Source organism: Mizuhopecten yessoensis, unplaced genomic scaffold, assembly GCF_002113885.1.
Source record: "Mizuhopecten yessoensis strain PY_sf001 unplaced genomic scaffold, ASM211388v2 scaffold8123, whole genome shotgun sequence".
NCBI lineage: Eukaryota > Metazoa > Mollusca > Bivalvia > Pectinida > Pectinidae > Mizuhopecten > Mizuhopecten yessoensis.
Genome location: NW_018407390.1, coordinates 1577428 through 1605173, shown reverse-complemented (window position 1 = coordinate 1605173; position 27746 = coordinate 1577428). Strand labels below are relative to the sequence as shown.

The 27746-nt window shown below is 35.2% G+C and overlaps 1 protein-coding gene across 1 annotated transcript; it reads left to right on the top strand.

Annotated features, from left to right (window-relative positions):
- The first annotated feature begins 7 nt into the window (after positions 1 to 7).
- Positions 8 to 25515, top strand: LOC110455038 (coiled-coil domain-containing protein 171-like). Its single transcript, XM_021504928.1, has 30 exons — positions 8 to 111; positions 2428 to 2520; positions 3031 to 3175; positions 3471 to 3550; positions 3880 to 4054; positions 4704 to 4816; positions 5137 to 5225; positions 5404 to 5444; positions 5737 to 5831; positions 6352 to 6444; positions 6994 to 7154; positions 7538 to 7776; positions 9044 to 9150; positions 9637 to 9726; positions 10487 to 10648; positions 11820 to 11858; positions 12256 to 12417; positions 12858 to 13046; positions 14616 to 15129; positions 15847 to 15996; positions 16687 to 16895; positions 17899 to 18057; positions 19021 to 19212; positions 19687 to 19832; positions 20164 to 20218; positions 20611 to 20739; positions 22823 to 22969; positions 23403 to 23491; positions 23758 to 23862; positions 24470 to 25515. Exons 2-30 carry the CDS (start codon positions 2452 to 2454, stop codon positions 24549 to 24551), a joined length of 4026 nt encoding a protein of 1341 aa, XP_021360603.1. The 5' UTR covers positions 8 to 111; positions 2428 to 2451; the 3' UTR covers positions 24552 to 25515.
- Positions 25516 to 27746: the final 2231 nt, after the last annotated feature.

Sequence of the window (27746 nt, the reverse complement as noted above, 5' to 3'; positions counted from 1 at the left end):
CGTCCTCTCCGGTTGTTGTAAACATCATGGCGGTGCAAACAAAAATATGTCAGCGGGAAATGTAATTTACTTCGATTGCTGCTTTAAAGGAGTATCGATAGTTCGAAAAAGGTAAAGTATGTGTACTAGAAGTACCGATAACTATACACATGCATGTCTTTAGGATTAAGTTTTGCGCTTTGACAAGTGTGATTTTGTACATTTGAATGTTTTCCAGTTTCAACACGTTCAACGTAATAGTAACTAATACGGACACCGTTAGGACTATACCATAGTACTACAACGAATGTCATAGAATAAACTACGGTTTGATCACAAGTTTCAATTCATTATCACCTATTTATGATTATGGATTTGAAATAAACATCAGTTTTGTTCACGGAGATATAATTTTATAAGTCTGGGCCGAATCTTTTGTCAACAAAAGACCGTGGAGACCTTCATTACACCGGATATATATAACATTAATATATGGGTATAGCAATATATATATATATATAACATTAATATATGGGTATAGCAATATATATACATGTATATATAACATTAATGTATGGGGATCATTGGGAAGTACTATAAAAGTATTCCCCAGCACTCTCCCTGCAATTATGTTATCATCAGTACTAACTACTTAGATAGACTGTATTTCTTGAAAGAAAAAAATCCTTCCCCTTTTCAAAAAAATAATCACTCCAGTTTTTAAAAGTTTACAATTGTCAAAAATTATAATACAACCATCTTAATGACAACAAGTAAACAGCAATAACTAGAAACCTTATCAAGTAAAAAAGAGTATTATTAGTTACACAGATATCGGCCTCAGGAAATACGAAACTTTTTAGGGTCATACCATCCCGTATACCCTGCCAAAAATCTGTGTAACAAATTTATTACCCCTTTGAGTCTTTTGTAATAAAACAAAGAAAAATAACAGGCACAGTACCTCATTTAGTTTCGTTTTATCAAATTCCTCGAACTGTTCTTCCTGATTCTTTTCTTTTAAATACTTCGTCCTCAGCATGTTTGCCGCTCATCTGTTCGACTTTTGTGTGTTATGTGGCACATAGTTAGCCCTTTTGGAGAGTATTTCCTCATCAGTATGCGAAGCGAAACGATTTGCCATTTTGTAAACCGCGAAGCAGACGACGAATGCGAGTTGTCTCCCGATGCCCAGCCACAAGATACAAAGACACGTGACCTGTATACCCCTTGTAAAATCATGTGATTCCACCGTATAACTGCTGAGAATCATGTGACATGACCGTATACCCCTTGAGATTTTCGTATACCCCCTGAGATTTATGAATGCGGTTTGGTACACTGTAGTTTTTAACCAATCAGATTCCTAGATTTTTCTCAAAAGGGTAATAATGTCTTATATCACCTGTAACATTTATTAATATAAGTAGTAAAGAACTTTAATACCAATCTGAGAGTTATGCTGACAGTCCGTCAACTTTCTCAAGGATGGCTTGAATAACTTTCCTTTAGCACTCCATATGCTCCTGGGCTGGTATACATAAACCACAAGCCAGACTCCAACTTGCCTCAGAACCAAACTTTTGACACCAGTGATTTTTAAAGGATTCTTTCAGACTTGACCTGAATATAATTTTTAATTTGTTGACGAGCCCCATTGCTTTAACATACAGTGAGTTTAAAATTGTTTGCAAGTCCAACAGGTAAAGCATGAGTCCAGGACTCAAATATCTGTATCCAAAAATATTCATTGACAGATGTCTGTCGTTAATCATAATGCCACGGAAACCCGTGATCAGTCTGGTTAACCCCCCTGATCTTGCTTCATAATTACCTCCTCCTTCTTCTCCCGGCCTTCTTCCTTTATCTAAATCTCTGGTTAGATTCCCTCGTGTTGATATATATCTCCTCCCCAAACAATCACTTGCGTCTTGATCGATGTTGTCTTGTCACTACACTTTTGTTGTATACTTATAAATACTGTGAATTTTCTTTTTGATCTGGTGAAGGTTCATTTTCTTAAACACACCATTGTAGGTCTTTCATATGCTCCCCTAGCCTTGTTCAAATATACTTCTGGTTTCCATTTGTAATGTATAAATATGGCCTACTGTATGTGTCAAAGTGTGTAATTCCATTTATATTATTGTTTTAAGAGTATAAATGATGAATATCGAATTAGTGTATTGCAATACAACATTAATATATTGATCAATCAATGGTTGGGTGGTGCAGTGGATAGTACACTTGCCTTTCACCAAGCTTAAAGCAGCCAGGGTTCGATTCCCTGATCGTATGTAAAAAAAGTAAGGGGGCACCTGCGCATGCCCGACCATGTGTGTTTTCTCCAGTTACTCCAGTTTCCTCCCACATTAAGACCCCCCCCCCCCCCTTGATATAAGTTGTAAAAACTTATTTCATAATTATTATTATTTTCAAATATTTTAGGCATTAATTGCAAGATAGACTGTTATGATGGAGACTGAGAAGGGCCAGTCCCAAGAAATTAACCATGGGGAAGCATTGCCAACAACACCTACAGTAAGTGATCATCATGATTCAACTATGAGTACTGATTTTATATATATTGATTCTATACAGAGAAAATACATGCACATGTGCATACTGAATTTGAGGCAGGTTACAAGGTTAGGATAAAAAAACTTGTTTATGCAGAGCAACTCAGATTTCATAGATATTGTTATACATAAATAGGTTTTATTGATGATTTCTAATAAAATATTTATTGCAATGTTAGGAAGTGGGTTTCATCGATATTTAATGAACCATGATATTTCCCATAAAGTGCACATTTTCAATATGGAATTGTCCTGACAACTGAAAATAAATATTTGCTTTGCATGCTAGAACTTCAAAGCTATTATGCCTTGATTAACTGTAAACAATTCATGATCACTACCATATATTAAATGTTATATGCAACTGTATAAAACAGTGCAAATTTACAATGTACATGGGTTTTTTCTGCTTCTTTCCCTTTTTTTTCCTGACAGATTTTGCTTTTAATAACTTTTATCAATGTGTTTACAGAAAGGTGATGACAATTACTTTGGTGGTGATGGACAGAACTGGAAAATCTTTACGACTCCTATGCAGGAAGAGAAATACCGCATAGAGAATAATCAGTTACGGTCCCAAATCAAACAGCTTCAACTGGATGTCCACGCTGAGCAGGGTTAGTCTAGCTGGTCCCCTTTACTCTGTACACCAGATACCATTGCTATGACTTTTCATATCAGACCCAATCAGCCAGGGATACTGATATAAGGCCCACTTGCATTGCCTGACAGATTCCAGCTGAATAGACAAATATACATGTACAGGATTCCCAACTTTTTAAATAATTTTGAAATTAGTTTACCAAAGTTTTAGCCTGGAAAGGTAGTTTCTCGACCGTTAACAAAACTGATTGGATCTCATGATCACAGGAATAACATTCCATTATTCATAGACTTGTGTTTATTTTTCAGAAACAGTAGGACAGGTGAGACGCCGTTTAAATGCTGTAGAGAAAGAACGCTTACATGCTGCCAGCAAAAACAATGCTGAGGTATTTACACCAGTAAACTAAATCATATAACGTGATGCATGGACATTTGTCACAATGTTATGTTTTCCTATTCTAAAATTAAGATTTGAATGCAAAGCTTGTTAACCTGTTTCATATTTGGTTAAGTTTGGTCTTTTTACCCACCAATAACAGAGAGAGCTTTTTATATTGCATGTTGTCCGTGGTCATTAAGTGAGGGAGTCGTTCACAATCAAACCTATAGCATCAAACATATTTTCCTTTACTAAAGCTAAACAATTTCATACAGAAACGATAGACTTTTTCATCAAAATAAAGGTAGGTCATATTACTTTTATTTGTGATTGCAGATTGCTGACTTGGAAAGCCAACTGGCTAAGTTTCGCGCCCAGGTTGAAAAAGGCGAAGCTACAAGACAGAACTTAGAATTTGAGTTGACAAAGACACGTCGTGATGTTACACAACAAAAACATTCAACACTTGAAAAAGAATCCACCTACAAGGAGTCAAGAGAACACTTAGGAAGTAGGAATGATTAACTTAATCATCTAGTTTACTTCAGTAGAGATGTTGATATAAAAATCTGCCTCTATGACTTCCAAATGAAGTATATTCACCATCTCTTTCCGTTGAAATGCTGTCATTTCAAAATTACGTATTTTTGCATATATGTATCTGTCTTATTCTGAATCCGGCTATACTGGGTTTTACATGTGGTCCTGGAATTTCCCTCTTAAATATTATAGTATATCAACCCTGTCTAATCTGGAACCCTTTCTGCTCTGAAAAACAGGGTTTTACCAATCTCGCTGTTTGAATCTTTCTAAATACTCCATCCTAATTCTGTCTTTTCTTGGTCTGCTGTCTCTGCCAAAGTGTTACTTCAACATAAAAAATTGTGATATGCTGACTTGCATAATAACAAAAAATGATAAAATTTCTATATATTTCATACTGAGTTTAAATTCATATGGCATACTAAACATCACCGATTCCTCCATAAACTAGACAATGTATGAACCAGCCATTTATTAAGAAATAAGTCATTCTCAGCTAGCATTTAGAAATCTCTTATTTATTATTTATTTATTGAACCAGATTTTCAGGACTAGCTTATAATACTTTCTTTATGATGGAATTTCACATTACTGTAAAGTTTACAATTCAATTTTAGAGAAGATTAGTGACCTTGAAGAGATGCTGAGAAAGACAGAATGTGAAAGGAACAAGCTTAGGGAAGAAGTCGAAGCTACAGCGAACAAACTCCACCGACAGAAGGAGGAGAAGGTGCGTTAATATATATATCCTGTATATAACCCATGTTTCAATGAGTGACATGGTTAGTTTGTTGTTTAAAGGGATGTGTTGATGTATTTATCACTGAATCAAATGTCTACAGTATTTTATTGTAGTTGAAATGTTAAAAGGGTACCATACTTACAGAACATATATGCTAATTAAGTCAAGAATATAATTTTTATTTTGAGGATAGGTAGGTGACATTATATTTTTGTTGTTTTCCATTTGATTTAATTTACAAAAAAATACAAGGAATACATTTCTAAATCGATTTTATAAAATAACCTTTCAACTTATTCTTAACACAGGACCATGAAATAGCCAAGAGTCACACAGAGCAGGAAATACTGAGGGCAGAGAGAGACAAACTTGATGCTATTGTGCTTCAGCAAGATGGGTGTGTACTGTGTGTTATAAAATTAGTTTGATACACATTATCTTAAATTAATAATTAAACAAATTTATATTTGGATTTGGAAGTAGTTACTATATTTAACATGAAACAGTAGTGCACCAGATTGCTCTTTACATACATGTATATATTTTTATCATCCTATTGTTTATTGTTTTTACAGTACTCTGTCTGATTTTCAAGAGAAGAACCAAGAACTGGAGAGTAAGCAAACATTCACGCATCTTCAGATTGAAAATCAAGATAATTTTGTCAAGCTCACCAATCATTAGGACTTTTATATAGAGGCATGCAGCAGCTGGCTGTGTCAATCTTCTGAAACTCTGGCTTACCGGTAAAATGATTCTCCAGAAATTCACTTGCAGGGCTCTTATTTTAACTGTCGCAATACTAAAAAATAATCATGTACTCGAAATATTATGTGTATCCAAAAAATTCTAGTTAAGAATGGAAAATATGTGTTTTAATATATTAGTATATGTTTTGTTTTGAACAGACGAGCAAAGAAATCAGTTGGAAAATTTAAGGAGAACACTCACAGAAATGGAATATGCTAAGGAAAGAGAGGATCGCCTAAAGAAAGATCTAGAGGTATGACTTGTGTCTATTGATATATTTGTGAGCTTTAATGTCAAGATTTTCTAGACTAGTGTGCTTGTAAACGTACTACATACGCCTGGAAAAATATCTAAGATAAGTGGAAGTTTTGGATTGAGTTGTATAGTCATTGGGATCATCAGAAAAACAGGATATTCTATAAACTTACCGTAAATCATTCACTTTTCATGGGTGGTTTAATTTCATGCTTGTTCTTACAAAGCTTTATTCCTGAGGAGTAACACCTAGTTTATTACTTGATTTAAAGTTAATGTGTCAAATGAATATTCACAATATGTTTCCTGTTAACCTTGCAATTTAGCAAGATAACATTTATCTCATAATAGATTTTAAGTGATTTATTGTAACTATTCACAACATTAAACAACCGCAGGGTCAAAATGAACAGGCATTAACCGTTATTGAGTTATAATAATATGTTCCTACTGTAGCTATTATTATTATTATTCTCAAGGCAATTTAAGCAATGGCAAGTTTGTTTCGTTTCTTGCAGACAGCTCTCCAGCGCCTACGAACGATTGAGGAGAGTATAGAGGCAGAGAGAGCTGCACACCTGGAATCAAAGTTTAACTCTGAGATTGTACAGGTAATGTGTTTATATCATTGTGGGGAACTACAATGTTAGTGTTGTGTTTCTATAGGTTGTGAAGATATGCCTGTAAATGAAATACATATTATGTAATGAAGAGATAATGAGCGATAGTAATTTAAAATTATAGTTATTATGCAAAATTAACATGAGAACAGAAATAAAACTTGCTGAGTCTTTTTTGACTAATTTCTCAGAGTGATACATGTGAACACTTGTCCACTGCAACAGAACATTTGTGATGTGATTCTCAGTAAGTCGCATAGTTTGAACTTCAATGATAATGACTTTTATACCATGCAAGTGCTGTCACCTACGTTACTTAATTTTCGTTGACCAAATGGTTCTACTGTATTAGAAATTTTGAGTGAAAAAACACTTGAAACTGCTAAAAATTGTCACAGTTGAGAATATGAAATCAGAAGCATACATTTTGGTTTATTGTTTAAAAATATCGTTTGAATTAATACAATTTTAAACTGTAAATGCTATTTTAAAACTTCATAATTTATTTAAGAAACAAAATGATGTTTTTCGTTTTCATAGTTGAGGGTGCGAGATTTGGAAGGAGCTATGGAGGTGGAGAAGTCGGCCAGCAATGAGGCTAACAAAGCTATAGACCGCCTCACGAAACAGATCCGAGAGCTGGAGCATAGCTACGAAGAGGAGCGCAAGAACGGCAAAGATCTCTCCAACAAACTGGACAAGTAAGTGCCAGATCACAGAAATATTCTAATAAAAGTTACTTGGACACCAAATGTAACAAGAGAAGAAAACTGCGCAACAAGACCAGGATTTGAACCCGGAACCCTCAGAACTCTAGAAAGATGCTTTAAACAATTGAGTTACCTAGTTTCCGGCGATCAACCCAGTTCTGATAAAAAATCATGCAAATACAGTGTAGCTGGTACTAATGGTATCTTGCTAGGATTAGATGGGACTTTAGTTAAAATACATATGTTCAGAAATTGACTTTGGGTTATAAATGAAGTATAATTGTAGTTTATAAGAACAGATTGTAGTTTCATAATCAGCCTTTGATTATATCAACAGAATGTACATTGAAAAATTATTCAACACTGTTCTGTAGGGTGGAGCGGGAGTATAGCTCGGTCAAGAAGCAGCTGACTGCTCAAGTGGAGGGCAAGAAGACTGTGATAGGCGATCTCTCCAAGCAGCTGGAGCAGCACCAGAAAAACTTCACAGAGCTCAAGGATGAGCTGACCAAGGCCAAGAAACGCCAGATATACCTGGAGGAGACATATGGAGGAAACATGAGGGAATTAGAACTACTTCTCCATAACTTCTCTGTAGAACCCAGCAAAGGCAGTACGTAGACTTTGTTTTCCTTAGGTCTGCCATACCATTGCTAGACTGGGTGTCCTATTTCATTATAAAGAAGATATATAACTGATAATTCATCTCCTGCCCAAAAGTTTGGAAATAAGAAATGCAGACTTGTAATGTCAAAGTAAGAAAACCTCAGGGCAAGTGTTATGTGAGAGTACCCAATGTTTGTTATGTGAGAGGACCCAATGTCTGTTATGTGAGAGTACCCAATGTTTGTTATGTGAGAGTACGCAATGTTTGTTATGTGAGAGTACCCAATGTTTGTTTTGTGAGAGTACCCAATGTTTGTTATGTGAGAGAACCCAATGTTTGTTATGTGAGAGTACCCAATATTTGTTATGTGAGAGCACCCAATGTCTGTTATGTGAGGGGGCCCAATGTTTGTTATGTGAGAGTACCCAATGTCTGTTATGTGAGAGTACCCAATGTTTGTTTTGTGAGAGTATCCAATGTTTGTTATGTGAGAGTACCCAATGTTTGTTTTGTGAGAGTACCCAATGTTTGTTATGTGAGAGTATCCAATGTTTGTTATGTGAGAGTATCCAATGTTTGTTATGTGAGAGTACCCAATGTTTGTTATGTGAGAGTATCCAATGTTTGTTATGTGAGAGTACCCAATGTTTGTTATGTGAGAGTACCCAATGTCTGTTATGTGAGAGTACCCAATGTTTGTTATGTCTCACACTCAATCTGCTCTCAGATTGGATGGATGGTTATGTGTGAAAAATAAAAATTACATTAGAGAAAATTCAACTTAATTTTCCCTTTTGGACCAGTAATACCTTATATTTCACTGTTAAAAGGTTCTTCATGTATTTTGATACCACATTGAGTAATATCGTTCGATGAATGACACTCTTAATCTTGCCGATATTCACCTAAGGATACAGAAATATTAGAATGCAAGTACAACTGACCAATTTCCGTCCTCATGAAATGGCGTCTATAGAACAATTATATTTTACTTTCATCTCCATCAATCATTCCCCTGTGTTTTCAGCATTTTGATTTTATACAAAACTATTTCTGTAATAGGTCCACCTGTCTCTTATTGGTGAAATTAAAGGTAGCTAGACTTATAGGGCTTCAGTGTTATTAAACATGTACGATGTGTATCCATACTTTTCCAGTGTGGAGACTTCCAAACACAGTTAGTTCGCTCCTGCTGAAAATAAATGTATTCTGTGTTGTGTTGACTGTTTTTGCAATAATTTCAAATTATAAAGATTTTTGTTTTTTGGTACAGAATCAAAGAAAGATTCCTCAAAACAGCCCAATCCTTCTGCGGTACTGGAGTCCTTAAGACAAACGCTGGCAGAATACAAAAAGCGACTGGACACCACGTCAGGGGAGGTGAGGTGGTCAGTTCTGAATCAGGGATTGTTTCTTCTTCATTTGGGAAGACAACTAAAATCCAGACTAGGTCTTCAGATTTAAGTTAAAAGGGATGATTAATTGGTTAGAAAATCATTATAAATATAAAAAAAAAAAACCACAAAAGATATACCTGGTAGTATATATATTATATACAAATCAATATGAGTACATATTGATGGAAGATTTAATTTGGATTTTGTTTCAATTCTGTGAAAATGATGAAGAACATGTAGATTTACATAAGCTTAGAAGACTTTTAAGACATGGCCACAGAAAGCAGTGATTTTACTACTGGATGTGATTTTGTGGTGATCAACACTAATGGGATATTTTATCTAAACTGTATCCACTTTTGTATAAAGAGATTTGTTATCACATATATGCACATTATGCGGGATCTAAGTCAGTGAAATCCTTCTTACCAAAAGAAACTGGTTAAGATATGAATATATTTCTTAACAGCTTGGACGGATGAAGAAGCAAACAGACAGCCTGAACAGGGAAGTTGACCAGCTCAAGGAGATGATTTGGGCCAAGGACAAATCTTTAGAGGTAGGTATCAGTAAAATGGTCAGATATATATATATTGTGATCATGGGAGATTTACAAAACAAATCATGTTAATCATTATAGGTAAACATTAAGGGTGGTTATATTCATTCAGGAAGAAGTTCTTTTATTATGCAACACTCATTTGCACAGGTGGAGATTAAATGTTTTCCTTTTCTTTTGGTTTATATAAACAACATATTGGTTAAAGTTTTCGTTTAGCTCCATTACTTCAATTCCTGCAGTCGTCAAACTTAATATGTAGATATACCTCCAAGAGTACTACACCTTTATGTGAAATGTTGGTCACTGTGACCTATATTTTCTTCTCACTGACCCTCGTTAAACTTTGAGGTAAAGCTCCATTTCTGTTGTTGAACTTTGTGTTTCACTCCATTTCTCTTGTATTGCCAGTTCAATAGTCATCAAACTTCATATGGTGATACTTCTTGAGGAGGGTCACTGTGACCTACCAGTATATTTTCTGCTTCACTGACTTGGGTTAGACTATGCGTTTAGCTTCATTTCCATTAAAGTTGGGACATAATGTAAGTTAAATTTCCACTTATTGGTATGGGGGTGATGCAGGGTGCATTATTTAGACTGAAAAAACCCCGCAAAAACATGCTTAAAATTGAAAACAATATATTTTATGAGTTATCACAAAATAGGTATTTGGAGATTAAAAAAAATACAACAGATTTATGGGCAAAACTATGGATAATGTTTTGTGATGTATATTATTGATATTTCTCCATTACAGGATGCCCAGAAGAACTACACTCGGACAGCCAAAGAGTTGAATCGTGTGCGATCTGAGTATGGAGCCCTGGAGAGTCACATGGCCAGACTGAAGATGGACTTACAGAGTAAAAGTTCAAACCAAACCAAGGACAGGAAACGCGTCCATGAACTCTCTGAGGAGGTGGGTAGTGGAGAGTGATATAGAGACTTTATAAACTGTGTAATGTCTGAAACATCTAAACAAATAGCTGGATCATACTCCTGTAACCAATAATGATGTTTGTCCGTGACCTCTACACAATAGCTGGATCATACTCCTGTAACCAATAATGATGTTTGTTCGTGACCTCTAAACAAATAGCTGGTCATACTTCTGTAACCAATAATGATGTTTGTCCGTGACCTCTAGACAATAGCTGGATCATACTCCTGTAACCAATAATAATGTTTTTCCGTGACCTCTATACGAATAGCTGGTCATACTCCTGTAACCAATAATGATGTTTGTCCGCGACCTCTAAACAAATAGCTGGTCATACTCCTGTAACCAATAATGATGTTTGTCCGGGACCTCTATACAATAGCTGGATCATACTCCTGTAACCAATAATGATGTTTTTCCGTGACCTCTATACGAATAGCTGGTCATACTCCTGTAACCAATAATGATGTTTGTCCGTGACCTCTATACAATAGCTGGATCATACTCCTGTAACCTATAATGATGTTTGTCCGTGACCTCTATACAATAATGGGCTTGGGTCAGCCTAAAATGAAGATGCTGCCTTATGCATTATATTTGTAATTTGTGTTAGAATCAAATGTTCCAAAAGTACATGAGTTTATTGTGGAACTCTTTTAGAAGGAGATGTATTTTACAATTAGATAGCATGCCTCCTTAACCAAGAGTTAGATAGCATGCCTCCTTCACCAAGAGATGATCTGTCTAGTTTTAGGACCGTCTATTTCAAGACTGTCTATTTCAGGAACCATCTTTAATTACACAGCGTAAAACTCTAGTGGATTTGTTACCGGAACAATTTTACGGAGTTGAAATTTCAACACCATTAATAGGAAGTATTCTAAAGTTACTCTGTCAAAAAACAATGTATCCCACAACTTCATTTATTCTACAGGCTGGGAACATAGCAGAAATATCTCCAGTAGGAGATATAATTGCTATATATGTCTGTTCTTTATTTTTCACTTGGTTGTAATTGTCGCTATTTTTATACCATAGCATATTTATTTGGAAAATAGATCCAGTGTCAGAATTTATGGTCCTATCATGAAACAGATGTAAAAGAGTAAAATTAAAACCACAAATATTTAATTCAGTTTTTGTTTTCCAGATTATGAAGCTAGTTAAACGACATAAAGCTGAAGACGAGGTAAGTAGCCTGTTTTTTGATTACTGTATCAACTGATTTCGTTACATTTAAATCCCTAACTGTAATGGGGAAAATGTCTTTTCCATCATCATGATCTTAAAAAAAGTAAAGCATGATTTAACACTAAATAAATCCTTGTTAAACAATCACTATCACACAAAATAGATTTTCTGTGGTCAAATTTGATATAAATTAGACAAAAATGAACAATCCCAAATGTAAACTTGTGCTTTTTCTTAGATAAGAATATGTAAATAAAAGATGAATGTTCACCTCTTCTTAATGAAATATAGCTTAATTATAAATAACATATAAAATAATACTTTTTTGTGCCATATTTGAAATATGTTTTTTTTTCTTTCTTGATACAGATAAAATGTAATTTTTATACTTTCAGGAAAAATTGGCCTTTCTGCACGGCATGCATCATCGTTTGTTAGCTGGGCGTATCCCCACAAAAGAGCCAAGCTATACACAGTTTTCCTGGGCTGACCTGACCAGCCTTGTGTATGAACAAGTGTCCAGTTTGGTAACCATTGTCCAGAGGTCAGAGGAAAAGGTAATTTATCAACTAAGAAGTTCGAAAAATAAAAATGTATCACACAGGGAAAGGAAAATTATATTCTCGCTAAAGAAGAGATTTTAAAGGCAAATGAATCCATTTTTTTTTTATTAAATTATTTTAAAATAGCACTTAGATGTAATCTATCATAATAATTTTGATAATTGAAAACAAGTTATTTGGAGGACATTGTACATTTTAAGAAAGTTGTTTATGTTAGAAATAATCAGTCGCCAGGATGGTTGGCCGAGAGGCAATCATGTGTTTTAACTCAGGTGTGCTGTAAACACTGGTATAGTTCCGGACTAAAGAGACAACTTCTGTCTGCACTGAATAAAGAATAATTGGAGAAAAACATGCACTCTTTGAAAACTAACCATATTGAAAATATGACTTGTAGAAGGTCTAAAACTTATGTAAACTTTTGATAACTTCAGACAACTCATTTAGAGGAAGCATTGAAATCTAAGGAGGAACTGGTCGAAGACATGCAACGTTCTCATGAGGACCAGCTCAACAAACTCACATCACTTACAAAAGAACGTGAGCAGTCCTGGCACAAACAGAAGGAGGAGATCGAGGCACACTACGCACAGCTTTTAACGGAGCTACAGTCTCGCTCAAAGGTAAGCATCCCTTAAATGTACCACTAGTACAGCAACTAACCATACTTCAGTCTCGCTCAAAGGTAAGCATCCCTTAAATGTACCACTATCTCGCTGTATCTCGCTAGTACAGCAACTAACCATACTACAGTCTCGCTCAAAGGTAAGCATCCCTTAAATGTACCACTATCTGGCTGTATCTCGCTAGTACAGCAACTAACCATACTACAGTCTTGCTCAAAGGTAAGCATCCCTTAAATGTACCACTATCTCGCTGTATCTCGCTAGTACAGCAACTAACCATACTACAGTCTTGCTCAAAGGTAAGCATCCCTTAAATGTACCACTAGTACAGCAACTAACCATACTTCAGTCTCGCTCAAATGTAAGCATCCCTTAAATGTACCACTATCTCGCTGTATCTTGCTAGTACAGCAACTAACCATACTACAGTCTCGCTCAAAGGTAAGAATCCCTTAAATGTACCACTATCTCTCTGTATCTCGCTAGTACAGCAACTAACCATACTTCAGTCTCGCTCAAAGGTAAGCATCCCTTAAATGTACCAGTATCTCGCTGTATCTCGCTAGTACAGCAACTAACCATACTTCAGTCTCGCTCAAAGGTAAGCATCCCTTAAATGTCCCACTATCTCGCTGTATCTCGCTAGTACAGCAACTAACCATACTACAGTCTCGCTAAAAGGTAAGCATCCCTTAAATGTACCACTATCTCTCTGTATCTCGCTAGTACAGCAACTAACCATACTTCAGTCTCGCTCAAAGGTAAGCATCCCTTAAATGTACCACTTTCTCGCTGTATCTCACTGTATCTCTCTGTATCTCGCTGTATCTCGCTACTGTAGTACAGCAACTAACCATACTACAGGATGCTCAAAAGTAAGCATCCCTTAAATGTACCACTATCTCGCTGTATCTTGCTCAAAGTCAGTACAGCTTTTAACTGTACTTTAGTCTTGCTCAAATGAAACTGTAGCTCTTTACCACAGATTTGCTCATTTGTAATCATAGGTCCTAACTGAGTAAGTCATGTTTTAAGGTAAACACAGTGCCTCCTAAAAAGGTTATAGTTATCACAGCTCTTCATTGAGCTTCAGATTACTCAGAGGTATGCTTAGCTCTGCGCTACAACTTCCGACTAAGTTGCAGTTTGCTCTCTATATCATAGAGGCTCTTAAATATAGAGATGACTGTAACTATTAAAGCTGCCATCTGACTCAATGTAACTTTGGGAACTTCAATCTCACACTGAAATAAAAAAACAAAACATTTGCCTGTTCTCAATGCATTTCTGCGATAGCTTCTCTGCAGGAAAGTGACCAAGATTTCTAAATTAAAAATTATTCCTGGATTGAAATTCTGACATGCCTCAGTATAAGTAAAACAATGTGATAATCATGTTTTTATTGTGTGGGGAAGGGGTATATTTTGCTGTTATGGGAAGAACTGTGTAAAACATAAGATACATAAATATGAATTAAAGATATATGAAGAAATTGAAAAAGTTGTGAGATATATTTATAAATGAATGGCTTGTTGACGCAGGTGTTAATGTTTTTGGTCATTACAGAAGAGCCAAGCAATGGCAGATCAGGCTTGGGACAAGATTCGCATGACAGGAACAGTGAAACAGGGACTGGAGACGGAGTGTTCCGACCTCCGGGCTCAGGTCATAGAGACACAGACACAGAATGCATCACTTTTAGGTGCGTGTAGTCTACTCGCAGGAGCACTGTTCCCGATGTGTTCGCGAGCTACACGACTTGCTTCACAGCGCCACCTACTGGAAGAACAGTTGTGTATGTGGGATATGTTTCGTGAACGAGTTGAACTGCTCGTTGACACATTAGCATCTGAAATGCAAGATGAGAAAGACATGAAGAGTAAAACTCAAATCCAAAGGAAAAGACATCCGTTGTTGGTGTTCCGTACAGCTGCCATAGCCGTTCTAGCGGCTAACAGATTACGTTATCTGGGACGCTCGTGTACTAAAATGTTTGTGACGTATGATACCTCTGTGTTCTACCATACTGGCATAGCTGTGTGTACTGGAGGAGGGCGGCCAGCTGTCACATCTTTCAGAGGTAAGGAATATTCGTCCTAGCTCATAACCTATTGTGTGTGATGTCAAATATACTCATGTAGATGGCATAACACAAAGACCAAGCTTTCTTAATCTAATTTTTCTGCCAGCTGCGATTCAGTCACAAGGATTGGAATTTATGGAATTTTGTGAAAACAGCTTGATTGCCATGCTTAATTGTGACAAAATGCATATATGTTAGTTACATGAATTTGTAATCGTTCCTTACATGAATTAAAATGAAATAATACATCTTTTAGTTAAGGTAATTGACAGTATGAATGAGTTTGATTTGATTTAAATTACAGTGTAGACTGATAACATGATGACAGCACATTGACCTGTCTTTTACTCTGTGACTTGTGAGAAATGCAAGTTGTTTCTCATAAAAAAGGAAAACTATTAACATACAAACTAAACTAAATGTAAAAAAAGAAACCTATACTATTTATTTAGAAATGACTTGTGTTTAATCAAAAGGTCCCAAAGAATTTAAAACATGGATTTATAAAGGATTTTTTTTTTATTTCCAACATCAATTTCAAGTAAGTCTGTAAATTACAGTGAAGGGACAGGGTTTTCAGATCAGAAAGATGATAGATATAGGGGCGTTTATAAGGGATATGGTGTTTCTGAGGTCAGACATGGTAAACTGAACTACATAGCGGACTGTGAACAGTGTGGATGATGGTATACTGAACTACATTGTTTTCTGTAGATGGCGTGGATGATGACCTGGAGACAGATGAGCGTCAGTCTCGCCTTGATATTGTTAAATGGGTTTCCAGTCCCGATCTCCTCCACTCGGTTGTCTCGTCCATGTCAGAACTGCTTGAGGTCGTAGGTCACATCAAGAACAAAGATGGAGGTAAGGTCATATGTAATATGAAGAGTCAGGTCAAAGTTTATGTGTTAAGGAGAAAACCTTATGACCTCGACAACATTAATAAAATTCTTTTGAATTATTCATAATAATATCTGATCTACTGATATAACTCATAAATATGTCTTATTTACTATAGTTTAGTATTTCATAAATTATCAGCAAAGAAAGAATGTCAAAAAGCTAAAAAAAAAAATCAAACTTTTGGAACTATCCTTGTCAAATTGGGGAAAAGGGGCCTTAATTGAAATAGGTCGGAGAGGTGAGTTAAAAAATCCCTCCTGTATTACATACCTGGTAACTTGGTATTATAGTACGATAATTGTATTTGAAACCAGGAAATCCCTGCCATTTCCACGATATCACTTTGCCCTGTGCTCTTGTTCTCAATACATTATTCTCACATACAACCAGGGTATGGTAAAACATGATCTGTAAGCTTGACTCTTCATTAATGATAATTGTTGTACAGATATAGTGTAAAATATTTAAAGATACACAATTGTGATAAGGCTTGTTTCTAATTTTGTGTTTTTGAAAACGTAGATGTAGATTAATACTTAATCAGTTGTTTCATATTAATGAATCTATCATTTGACTGATGATCACTAGTTCGAAGATTTAAATATGGCTAATTACGACAGTGTATTGCTGGACTTAACAATCTATTCACAGCGACTGAATCACGGGCACTAGTTAATGCAGCAAGGAACACATTCACAAAACTGATTGACAAACTGGGCCGTCATTTTGAGGGCGTGACAGGAAACCCCAACACAACATACCGTGAACGCAATTCTTTGATGCGAATGGTTGGCAGAGGTCTGTCCAAGACATGTGCTGGAAAACCCTTGGAACAGAGGCAGCACATAGCACCACTACAGGTAATGGAGGTTATTGCAGTTTAATGGTCGGCATACAAAATTGTAATAGGTAAGGGAGGTAATTGTCAATGGATCACAGGCAGCATGAACCAACAGGTAGGGGAGATCATTGTCATGTTAACAGTGATAGCACCACACTAGGTAAAGAAGGCAACATTCATTTGAATAAAGGCAGTACAAAGCACTGCCACGGTAACATTTTTGTAAAGGATGTCATTGTTGATTATGAACAAAGGCAGTTTAGAGCACCACTTCACGTAAGTGATGTTACGATCATTGAATAAAGGAATCACATAGCCCTCTTCCATGTAAGGGTAGTCACTCTCATTTGAATATGCGAAAGTGTAAATACACATGTACTGTAAAACAGGAAGTTTTTTCTGTATTTTCTTTATTATGTCTCCCCTTCGAATATTGTATTAGTATTGTTCTTATTCTGGTTCTTGTTATGGCAACTTGTCCGGGCCATAACTTTAAAACCGTTAAAGATAAAGATATCTTGATGAAACTTTAGGTATGCATGCATCACCCGCAGAAGGTGTGCAGTGCACTGGAATTAGGTCTCGTGCTTCACTATATACAGAGTTATGTCCCTTTGTTTATTTTGAATACCGAAGTTTGTCCACAGCATAACCATTGACCAAACTTGCCACAGTTTTAATGTATCTTGGGAAGTAGGGGTGTTGCATTCTAAATTTGGGTCTAGTGCCCCACTATATACAGAGTTATGTCCCTTTGTTTATTTTGAATACCGAAGTTTGTCCACAGCATAACCAGTGACCAAACTTGCCACAGTTTTAATGTATCTTGGGAAGTAGGGGTGTTGAATTCTAAATTTGGGTCTAGTGCCCCACTATATAAAGAGATGTGGCCCTTTGTTATTTTTTTATACCGAAGTTTGTCTATTGGCTAATAAGGGGAGACATGTTTTTGTGAACAAAAACAAAATTCTAGTTATCATTTAAGTTGATCATTGCTGAAGAGAATTGCTATCTTGTTACAGGACATTTTGGGAGCTCTGCAGAGTCAGATCCTAAACTTTACACAACGCCTTCATGCAGTGGAGATAGAGCGCCGTGGACTTTTGGTCGAGGTGGAAAGGCTCAAGGAAGAGGTCACAGAGGCTGGCCGTGACGAAGCACTCAAAAACCAGATCTCAGAGGTGAATAGTTAGGTTGACAATTTTTATGCCAGAAATGCATGTTATCTTCCATTAGGACTCTTAGGTTTGAATGAATGCTTCAGCCACCTGTAAGTATACCATTTTTGAGATAGAAGACGACTTTAGTCTTTGTCATTAGAAGCTTAACTCATTCACCCCTGAAGACACATTTGAACTCTTTCAATTCAAAGGTTGGAATAGTTCATTATGAAATTTCAGGGGTGAATGAGTTAAGGCATTTTAAAATTAAATCCATCACCAGTGTTATCTCATTGCGTGTCTGTGGCCTCAATGATGATCTAATAGTAGTCTGTACATAGAGTTATAAAACAGACAGTGTCTGATCTCATCTACACCCTAATGTAAACAAACAAAACTCCTCATTGATGGACAGTGCGTTAGAGAATAGCATATTTAATTATTGAATGATTTTTTAATGGATAGATCCGTCAATAAATCAGTCATGTTACAGCATGTTGTGTTTGAGTACAGATTGATTAATGTATTCGGAATCTGCTATTTTATCAACTGCTTCCAAAATAACTATTAAATACTACTGGTTCTAAAGTTTTGTAACTCATCAGTATTAAAGCAATGTTATCTTATTTTTGGCAGCAAATGTTGCATGCACTAGACAGGAAGATAAAACAGTTGTTACATCACTTATAATTCTGGATCATTATGCCTACCTTTTCATAATTTATCTATTTTATTTAACATTTCTGAAAATGAATTACTGCAATGAAACAAAGATCCCATTTTTATCCATGTAACAAACTCCAAAAGCTGTTAATAGTTTGATCAATCTGTTTTGTTACTTATTAAATAAGTTCACTATTTTGTAGCTTTTCTCAATTTTTATCTCGCAGAGTCTCGGATTCTTCGTTCATATTGTCCTTGTTTTGTCAGATTTTATGTTTTAAATAGTAGTTATCATAAAAGTTTTTTTAAATATTTTATCAGGATCCTCAATTTGTATCGATGGATAAGTTCGAGAGTGTCTGTCTTGAGCTAAACAATGCCTTACGACGGGAACAACAGGCCCAGCAGCTGTTGTTGGAGCAGGGGAGACAACTGGAAGAACTGACCCTTCGTCTTGACCTGTATACTACGGAGGGCATGGAGAAGGAGCAGATTCTTACCAGTGCTGTACAGGTATGGCTGGGGTGTCGGGTATGGCTGGGGTGTCGGGTATGGCTGGGGTGTCGGGTATGGCTGGGGTGTCGGGTATGGCTGGGGTGTCGGATGTGATTGAAACATTGAAATACACTGTTCTAGTAAACTTCCCCCCATTAGTTATAGATTTGAAAGATTTAAATACAAAGAACACATTTAAATATAAGAAAATAACATGCTTGCAAAGATATTAATGTTAATAGTCTCACGGGATAATTCAAAATCTCAGTTCAAGAAAAGGTGGTGTTGTTTTATAATTTAAGCTGCACTAGCTAGAAAAGTAACCTAGAGACATATTGCCAGTGTGTAGCAGTGAACACAAAAATAATTCCTGTAACATGGTGTCTGTCAACAAAAACACTTCAAAGTCAGTAGATGTATTGTTAGAATGTGATTTGGTATCATAAGATTGGTGGGATGAGGCTGTTCAGTAGACAGAGTTTGTTGTTTCAGGGACTTGCTGAGCACAAGTCTGAGATGAAGAAGAAAGAGCAAACCCTTCGACAGCTGAATAGACAAGTGATCACCATTGAAGGGGAGAAGAAATCTCTCAACACTAATGTCATTGATGCTGAACGGGCATTGAGAACTGTGGCAAGGTGATTTTTTCATCTATACAGATGGCATTTAACAAAGCTAAGATATCGACCACATTTTGTTTTTACCTTTCTATATCTTCTTTATGAGTGTCCATATTTTCCATAAAAGGCTCCATAACTTTGAAAAAAAAAACATATTTAAAACTTATATTATAATGTTTTATTTATATAAGTCTCAGGCAGCTTCAAATATTTCAAATCTGTCTGAGCTTGGAATGAGAAGGCGAGTACTTGAAATTTAATGTGCCGGTAATCCTTATAAATTTCCCTATATTTACTTTATTGGAATATTTTTTGAGATCCCTTTCAAAGTTGTCCGTTTGTTTTGCAGGGACAAGGAGATTTTAACGATGTACATACGCTCAGTGGAAGGTGCCCTAGATCAGGTATTAATGGACAACCCATGTGTATATTTATTTATCTAATTTTTATTCCATAAACAAATCGTTATGTGTCATTCCATATGATCTATGTCATTAAGAGAAATAATCATTTTATTGATTATCTTGATGATGCATTATTGTCTTTCAAATGTTTTCTTAAATACCCCTATTGTAGAAATCTATATCTCTCATCTGTATGATATGTGTCAGTTAATAATTTGATATAAAGACACAGGAAAGTTTTATAATTTCAATTTAGGGTTAGGGTTGATAATAATAATCTATTTTAAAGATTCTTTATATAGGTTACAGTATTAACACATTTCAGAGTACTGTCTAGGTGATCTAGTCATGTATTTTACACCCAACAAATTAGTATGTGTTTTTGTTGACAGGTTAGACAAGAGTTATCCCTCTCTAGAGGACTCCAGGGTCGAGATGTTTCTCTCTCCAAAATGTTGTTGAATGCTGACTTTATTCCAACAGACGTGGGGAAGGCAGGTCCGGAACTGATCGCTTGTCAGGTAAAATATTTAGATTTTGACTGTGACACCTTGATAGAATAGTTTACCTGGACAAAAGTAGTGTTAATACCTCGAAAAAAAACGTCTGGATGGATACACATAATACAGGGAGACCTGTATAAAATTATCAGCAGAAGGTCTTCTTTTTCTCATAAAAGGGTTTTAAATAGGACATGTTATGCTCAATTTGCATAAAAAATGTATACATGTATTGAATGAATGTATGGTTCATACTTCAGTTTTGTATAACTAGTACTGCTTGTGTGATCAATGAACAAGAGCAAGAGATAGGACTGAATTGATGAAAGTGAAAAGTGCGACGACTAGCACAAATACTACCAGAGTGCTAAAATCAGTCCGAGACTAGTCATAGTCTATAATCAGTGCTAAATAAAATCAGTCCGAGTCTAGCCATAGTCTATAGTCAGTGCTAAGTAAAATCAGTCCGAAACTAGTCATAGTCTATAATCAGGGCTAAGTAAAATCAGTCTGAGGCTAGCCATAGTCTATAATCAGCGCTAAATAAAATCAGTCTGAGACTAGTCATAGTCTATAATCACTGCTAAGTAAAATCAGTCTGACTAGACATTGTCTATAATCAGTGCTAAGTATAATCAGTCTGAGACTAGCCATAGTCTATAATCTGTGCTAAATAAAATCAGTCCAAGACTAGTCATAGTCTATAATCAGGGCTAAGTAAAATCAGTCTGAGTCTAGTCATATTCTGTAGTCAGTGCTAAGTAAAATCAGTCTGTGACTAGCCATAGTCTATAATCACTGCTAAGTAAAATCAGTCTGACTAATCATTGTCTATAATCAGTGCTAAGTATAATCAGTCTGAGACTAGCCATAGTCTATAATCAGTGCTAGGTAAAATCAGTCTGAGTCTAGTGATAGTCTATAATCAGTGCTAAATAAAATCAGCCCGAGTCTAGTCATAGTCTGTAATCAGTGCTAAGTAAAATCAATCTGAAGCTAGTCATAGTCTATAATCAGGGCTAAGTAAAATCAGTCTGAGTCTAGTGATAGTCTATAATCAGTGCTAAGTAAATTCAGTCTGAGACTAGCCATAGTCTATAATCTGTGCTAAATAAAATCAGTCCAAGACTAGTCATAGTCTATAATCAGTCCTCAATAAAATCAGCCCGAGTCTAGTCATAGTCTATAATAAGTGCTAAGTAAAATCAGTCTAAGACTAGCCATAGTCTATAATCTGTGCTAAATAAAATCAGTCCAAGACTAGTCATAGTCTATAATCACTGCTAAGTAAAATCAGTCTGAGTCTAGTCATATTCTGTAGTCAGTGCTAAGTAAAATCAGTCCGAACCTAGTCATAGTCTATAATCAGTCCTCAATAAAATCAGCCCGAGTCTAGTCATAGTCTATAATCAGGGCTAAGTAAAATCAGTCTGAGTCTAGTCATATTCTGTAGTCAGTGCTAAGTAAAATAAGACCGAAACTAGTCATAGTCTATAATCAGCGCTAAGTAAAATCAGCCTGAGTCTAGTCATAGTCTGTAGTCAGTGCTAAGTAAAATAAGACCGAAACTAGTCATAGTCTATAATCAGTGCTAAGTAAAATCAGTCTGAGTCTAGTCATAGTCTGTAGTCAGTGCTAAGTAAAATCAGTCCGAAACTAGTCATAGTCTATAATCAGTGCTAAGTAAAATCAGTCCGAGTCTAGTCATAGTCTATAATCAGTGCTAAGTAAAATCAGTCTGAGACTAGCCATAGTCTATAATCAGTGCTAAATAAAATCAGTCCAAGACTAGTCTTAGTCTATAGTCAGTGCTACGTAAGATTGATCTGAAGGCTGATCATGATATAAGTCTACTCATAGTTAGGGTAATAGAAACTACTGTATACCTCTATTGACAAACTTCTTTTTCTGGCATTCAGTGATAATTTACACATGACATGTTTTCTGTAACATGCAGAAACATGGCGAATTTATGTTTAGTGCTTATAATAAACTATTTTCAATTAAGCATGAAAAACACTAAAATACCTTCTCAGTATATTTCCATTTTTTTTTCTTGAACATCAACTGGGTATTTTATTATAAATATGATATTTAATTACAGAATCTGGTTGGTGCATTCGTTGATGCTCAGCAGCAAGCATACGCCAAAATAAAAGCTCTTGAAGAGGATGTTGAATCCCACAAACACCATGTGACAACGCTCAAACGAGAACTGAGTGATGCTGTACGAAGGGAGTATGATGATGAGGTGTGTTAAGTTTATTGTCATGAGAAACACATAGGTGGACAGGAAATCCCCTTCCATGTCATAGATACAAGGAAAGAAGGAGATATTCATACTTACTGTATTTTCTCTTGAGATTTTAACTTGATTGTTGTAGGTGTTAATGTGTGCAGTATGTAAAACAGGACTTATAAAATTATAATGCACTCAGTTAAATTATTTGAGATTTTCCTTTTTGTTAAAACAATTTTAAGGATATTCTTTCAGGAAACCTTAGGGAGTTCTGAAAATATCATAATGTAAAACAGCTAAATTAATGTTTATGTTGATTGTGTAAGTAAATTGCAAATATTTTTGGCATTAAAATAATCTGTGATATAAAGAAAATTTTAGGAGCAGAAAATTAAGTAAAATATTTGGAAGAAAAAAATCTGTCATGATGATTGTGTTATATCAGGGTGAGGTTCCCACACGAGACAATGGGAAGGTGCAACAGAGCGTCAGTATGGGCGATACGACACACGGAGACACCTTCATGCCTATTAAGTATGTACTTTGTGATATTGGGTCAGTGTTTCAAAAGTTTGAAATGTAAGGGAACATACCAGTATAATTTTGTTAAAATTTTGATTTTTACTTTCGTCTTTAAATAGAAATTTTCAATAGTTTTTAATCAGGAGTTAACATTGTATTACGTGTAATATTGAATACTTCTAATTTGAGTGAAAAGAATCAGATGGAATTAATTCATCCTTTGAATATCAAAAATTACATTGCATGTGTAGTTATTGTCATCTGATTGTACATTGCAGGGAGGATTCTGAAATCTCCTTCTCTTTCGCTAAGCCATCTACCCCCAAATCCACACCAAAAGCTAAATCCAGGTTGATCACCGAGACCCCTACCAAGGGAGACCGGTAAGCATACTCAGGTTTACCCCGGCTAGGCTTAACAGAACATTGGGCCTAAGGTTGCTTGGTTTCAATTAATATTCCTCTGTGTTGAGTTGTGAGAAAATTTGGTTTAATCTTTTGTTGGTCTTCATTTCTCACTAAATCCATACACTTTCATAATAATTGGAACTTGTTATGAGTGAGTTTTTTCAGTTGTAATATTTTTTTTGTCCATAATTGTATTTCCATTCCCATCTGGTTTGAGACAGTTTATACATCTGTTTCTCTCCTAACACACCTGCCATTTACTTGTTGTCTGTCTGTGTATTACCTTAATGTGTTGATGGGCCATTAACAAACTAGGGCCTTGTACAGTATGACTTTGCTGTAAATACTTTAATTAACATTAAGAACATAACAAGGCTTTTATAGATTTCTCAAGTTAACCTTTACACTCCAGGTCAAAGAGAAAATAAAAACATTCCCTGGTTTTGATTGTCAGTGATAATGTAGTAACTAATATCAAATGAAAAAGTCCTGCTTTAAAGCAAATTGTAATCTGTGCACTGAATATTTTGCAAGTAAATTTTTTGTAGCTAATTGTAAATTGGATTTCTCTTTCCTGTTCCAGATCTCCCAAATACCAGACACCATCTCGCAGTACACGGTCACACAACATGCGTCCTAAAGCCTTCGAGCCTCACGGAAGATGATACCTGTTCTGTATTTGATGTAGCTCTCAGGAACACAGGGATATCCAATAGATAGACATTAAACAGTATATAGACATACATATCATTATAATATACACTCCATATGTTAATCGGTGACGTTATATCATATATACAATAACTATCCACAAAAACATTATTCATTGAACACTAAGAAATCAGTTCTATGTAACACCTTTTAATCAAATGTAGATGTTTTGTTGTTAGCCTAATTGTCTGAATATGAAAATTAGGTAGAGCCTTGTGCTCAATCAACATCTTAAAACGGAAAGTGATCATGATTTGTATATTCGAGGCAAAACCTATAAACCAAGAGTCATAGCATTTTAGCAAAGATATTATTAATCTGTAGACTATAGAATTAGGGTGTAAAATATCAAACAGCAAAATCACAAATACACCCAATAGTGTAGTTACTTTGTATTGTAATAGATGTCATTGTGACCTGTACTGATAATCAAAATTATTTATCAAACTTTTTGAATTATTCAGGTGAATGTCCAGATCTTAGTATTTCCTACATTTACAGGCTGACAGTTGCTACAATTATTACTTCAACTGAAAAATTGCATATTTTTGTTGTTGTAAGTTTTGTTTTAGTATTTTAGTTCGGTACAATATTGATTAACAATCATGATAAACAGGAGAGATATAAAATCACAGTACTAACGACAAATGATCTACAGTATTTATACTAATGTTAATGAAATATGTATATCGGGAAAGTTAGACTTACACTTAGGTTGTTAATTCGGAAGCTATTTACTAAGGATTTATTCACACAAAGCTATTCACATAGGGATAGTATACTTGTGTATGTACATACAGCTATTCACATAAGGAAACTTGTATATTAACAGAAAACTATTCACATATATTTGAAAATATTCAATTACGGCTTCAATACTTTGACTTTATACATATTTTATTAACCAAAATTGGAAAATAGGATTTGGCGCAAGTTATTACAACTTATGAAGCCATCTCCTTACAACAATAATTCAAAACAACAGATGATAGTATAGACTGTCAATTACAACTTTAACATAAAACAGTACAACTGGAACCTAAAAGCTGATATGCCTATGGTAGGTCGGGTTCCATTTCGCCATGCTGACACTGTGATATATGATAATTTATCTGTAATATCTATTTCAATGTTCATGTTGTTCAGTAAACATTCCATTCGTTACAGATATCGAAATCTGTGATCAATAACAATGCTTCTTTGTTAATTCTCTCACTATATCTACACAAACTTAATAACTTCAGTCATTCTTCATTTCCAGCATCAATTTTTTTTTGTGTATTCCTTTCAACAAAAAATACATTTCTTTTAATACGGTTGTCATAAGTTTTTACTTTTTGGTGCAATTTTTAAGGATCAGTTTTGTATTTGAGTAACTTTTATTTTCATTCATATTTTGGTTTTTAACTCTATCTTGATGATAAGTTTCAGATCAGTGAAGTTAGTTTCATTCAGAAGACCTGAAATTTGAATAGGTTTTAACCGAATACTGTAAAATTCTACATTTTTGTGAGATTTAATTTTCATGATTTTGTCTATTGTTCTGCATCTTTCTTGCCCTTGTAAACATAGCTCATTTTTATATGGAACTACATGAACTTTTATTTTTGAAGAAAATAACTGATTGAGACTGGTTTGGGCAATCATGTGATTGATGTTGATGACAAGTTGTGTAATTTTATTTATTTTATATACAAGGCATCTAATAATATGGCTTTCAGTATTGCCATTGTCCACTCACCAGTATAACAAACATTTCGTATTTCCACTTTAGCTGAGTTTTACTGTGATGTTCTGTTAAGTTTAATTACTAATTAAAATTAAGGTCAGCCAGAGGCATTGCTGCGGGAACCGTAGCTTCTAGGCCTGATTGTTTTTATGATTTTTTTTATCATCGGACCATAGACCATTTATTCTCAGATCATAATAAAAAATAAATAAAAAAATGAAAATAAAAACAATCAGGCCTAGAAGCTATACGGTTCCCCTAGTTACCAGAGGCAGAGACTCATGGTCCAGAATGAAGGGAAAATGTGCTATAAGCTTGTATATGTTTATTTAATTTGCAGCTGTTTTTATTATTTATTTTCCATGAGTTTTTCGATGCATGTATACTCTCTTGCAGCTACAGGTGTTTTTGTTGTATCCGTCCAAATACAGTATTTCTTGATTTTATGTTGAAGTTTATTATTATGCAAAATGTTTTTTTAAACATTTAATCAGTGTACATTATAATTGAAAATGAATGAAAAAGGTATCACAGTTTCTACAAAGAACCTTTGTAACATATACAATTTGGTTCCTTAGGAAAAATAAGGATGAACGAAATTTGAAGACTTACAAAATCATACAGTCACAGAACAATGCACAATGACCCAAGTGTTCTGGAGTGTTTTAGACTGACAGGTATGTTCTGGATAGTTAGAGTTCAGATGCAGGATTTTTGTATTTATGTGTATTTGAAATCTGTCGGTTTATTGATCTGTACAGTAAAACTTCATTGTAATGCCACCCGTTAAACAGCCAAACCCGCATATCGCCATTAATTTACTCAGAACTGATCTCCCCCAACATTAATGCACCCGTTGTAACGCCAAGCCCGCCAATTTGAGTAAAGTACAGGTATATTTCATTGACAGGAATGTTACATTGTATTGTTGCACGTGACTGCCGACTGACCAGGTAATCAGCTGTGTGTTTTGTACGTGTGTACATTGTATTGTTACACGTGACTGCCGACTGACCAGGTAATCAGCTGTGTGTTTTGTACGTGTGTACATTGTATTGTTACACGTGACTGCCGACTGACCAGGTAATCAGCTGTGTGTTTTGTAAGTGTGTACATTGTACTGTTACACGTGACTGCCGATTGACCAGGTAATCAGCTGTGTGTTTTGCACACTCAACAATTTGATGCATCAAATAACAATTTTGAAAAAAACGTATTCCGAAGTTTATTATAATTTTTTAAATGTATAAGTTGAGTTGATGTGTGAACACTTGGGTTCAAAACTGTAAACTCGATAAACCGTCAAACTTGTTATGCCGCCAAAATCACAGAGGACAGAAGGTGGCGGTATAACAAGGTTTTACTGTAGTTGAAAATTATATTTAAAAAAAAAAAAAAAATCTTATTCTGATTTTTAAAA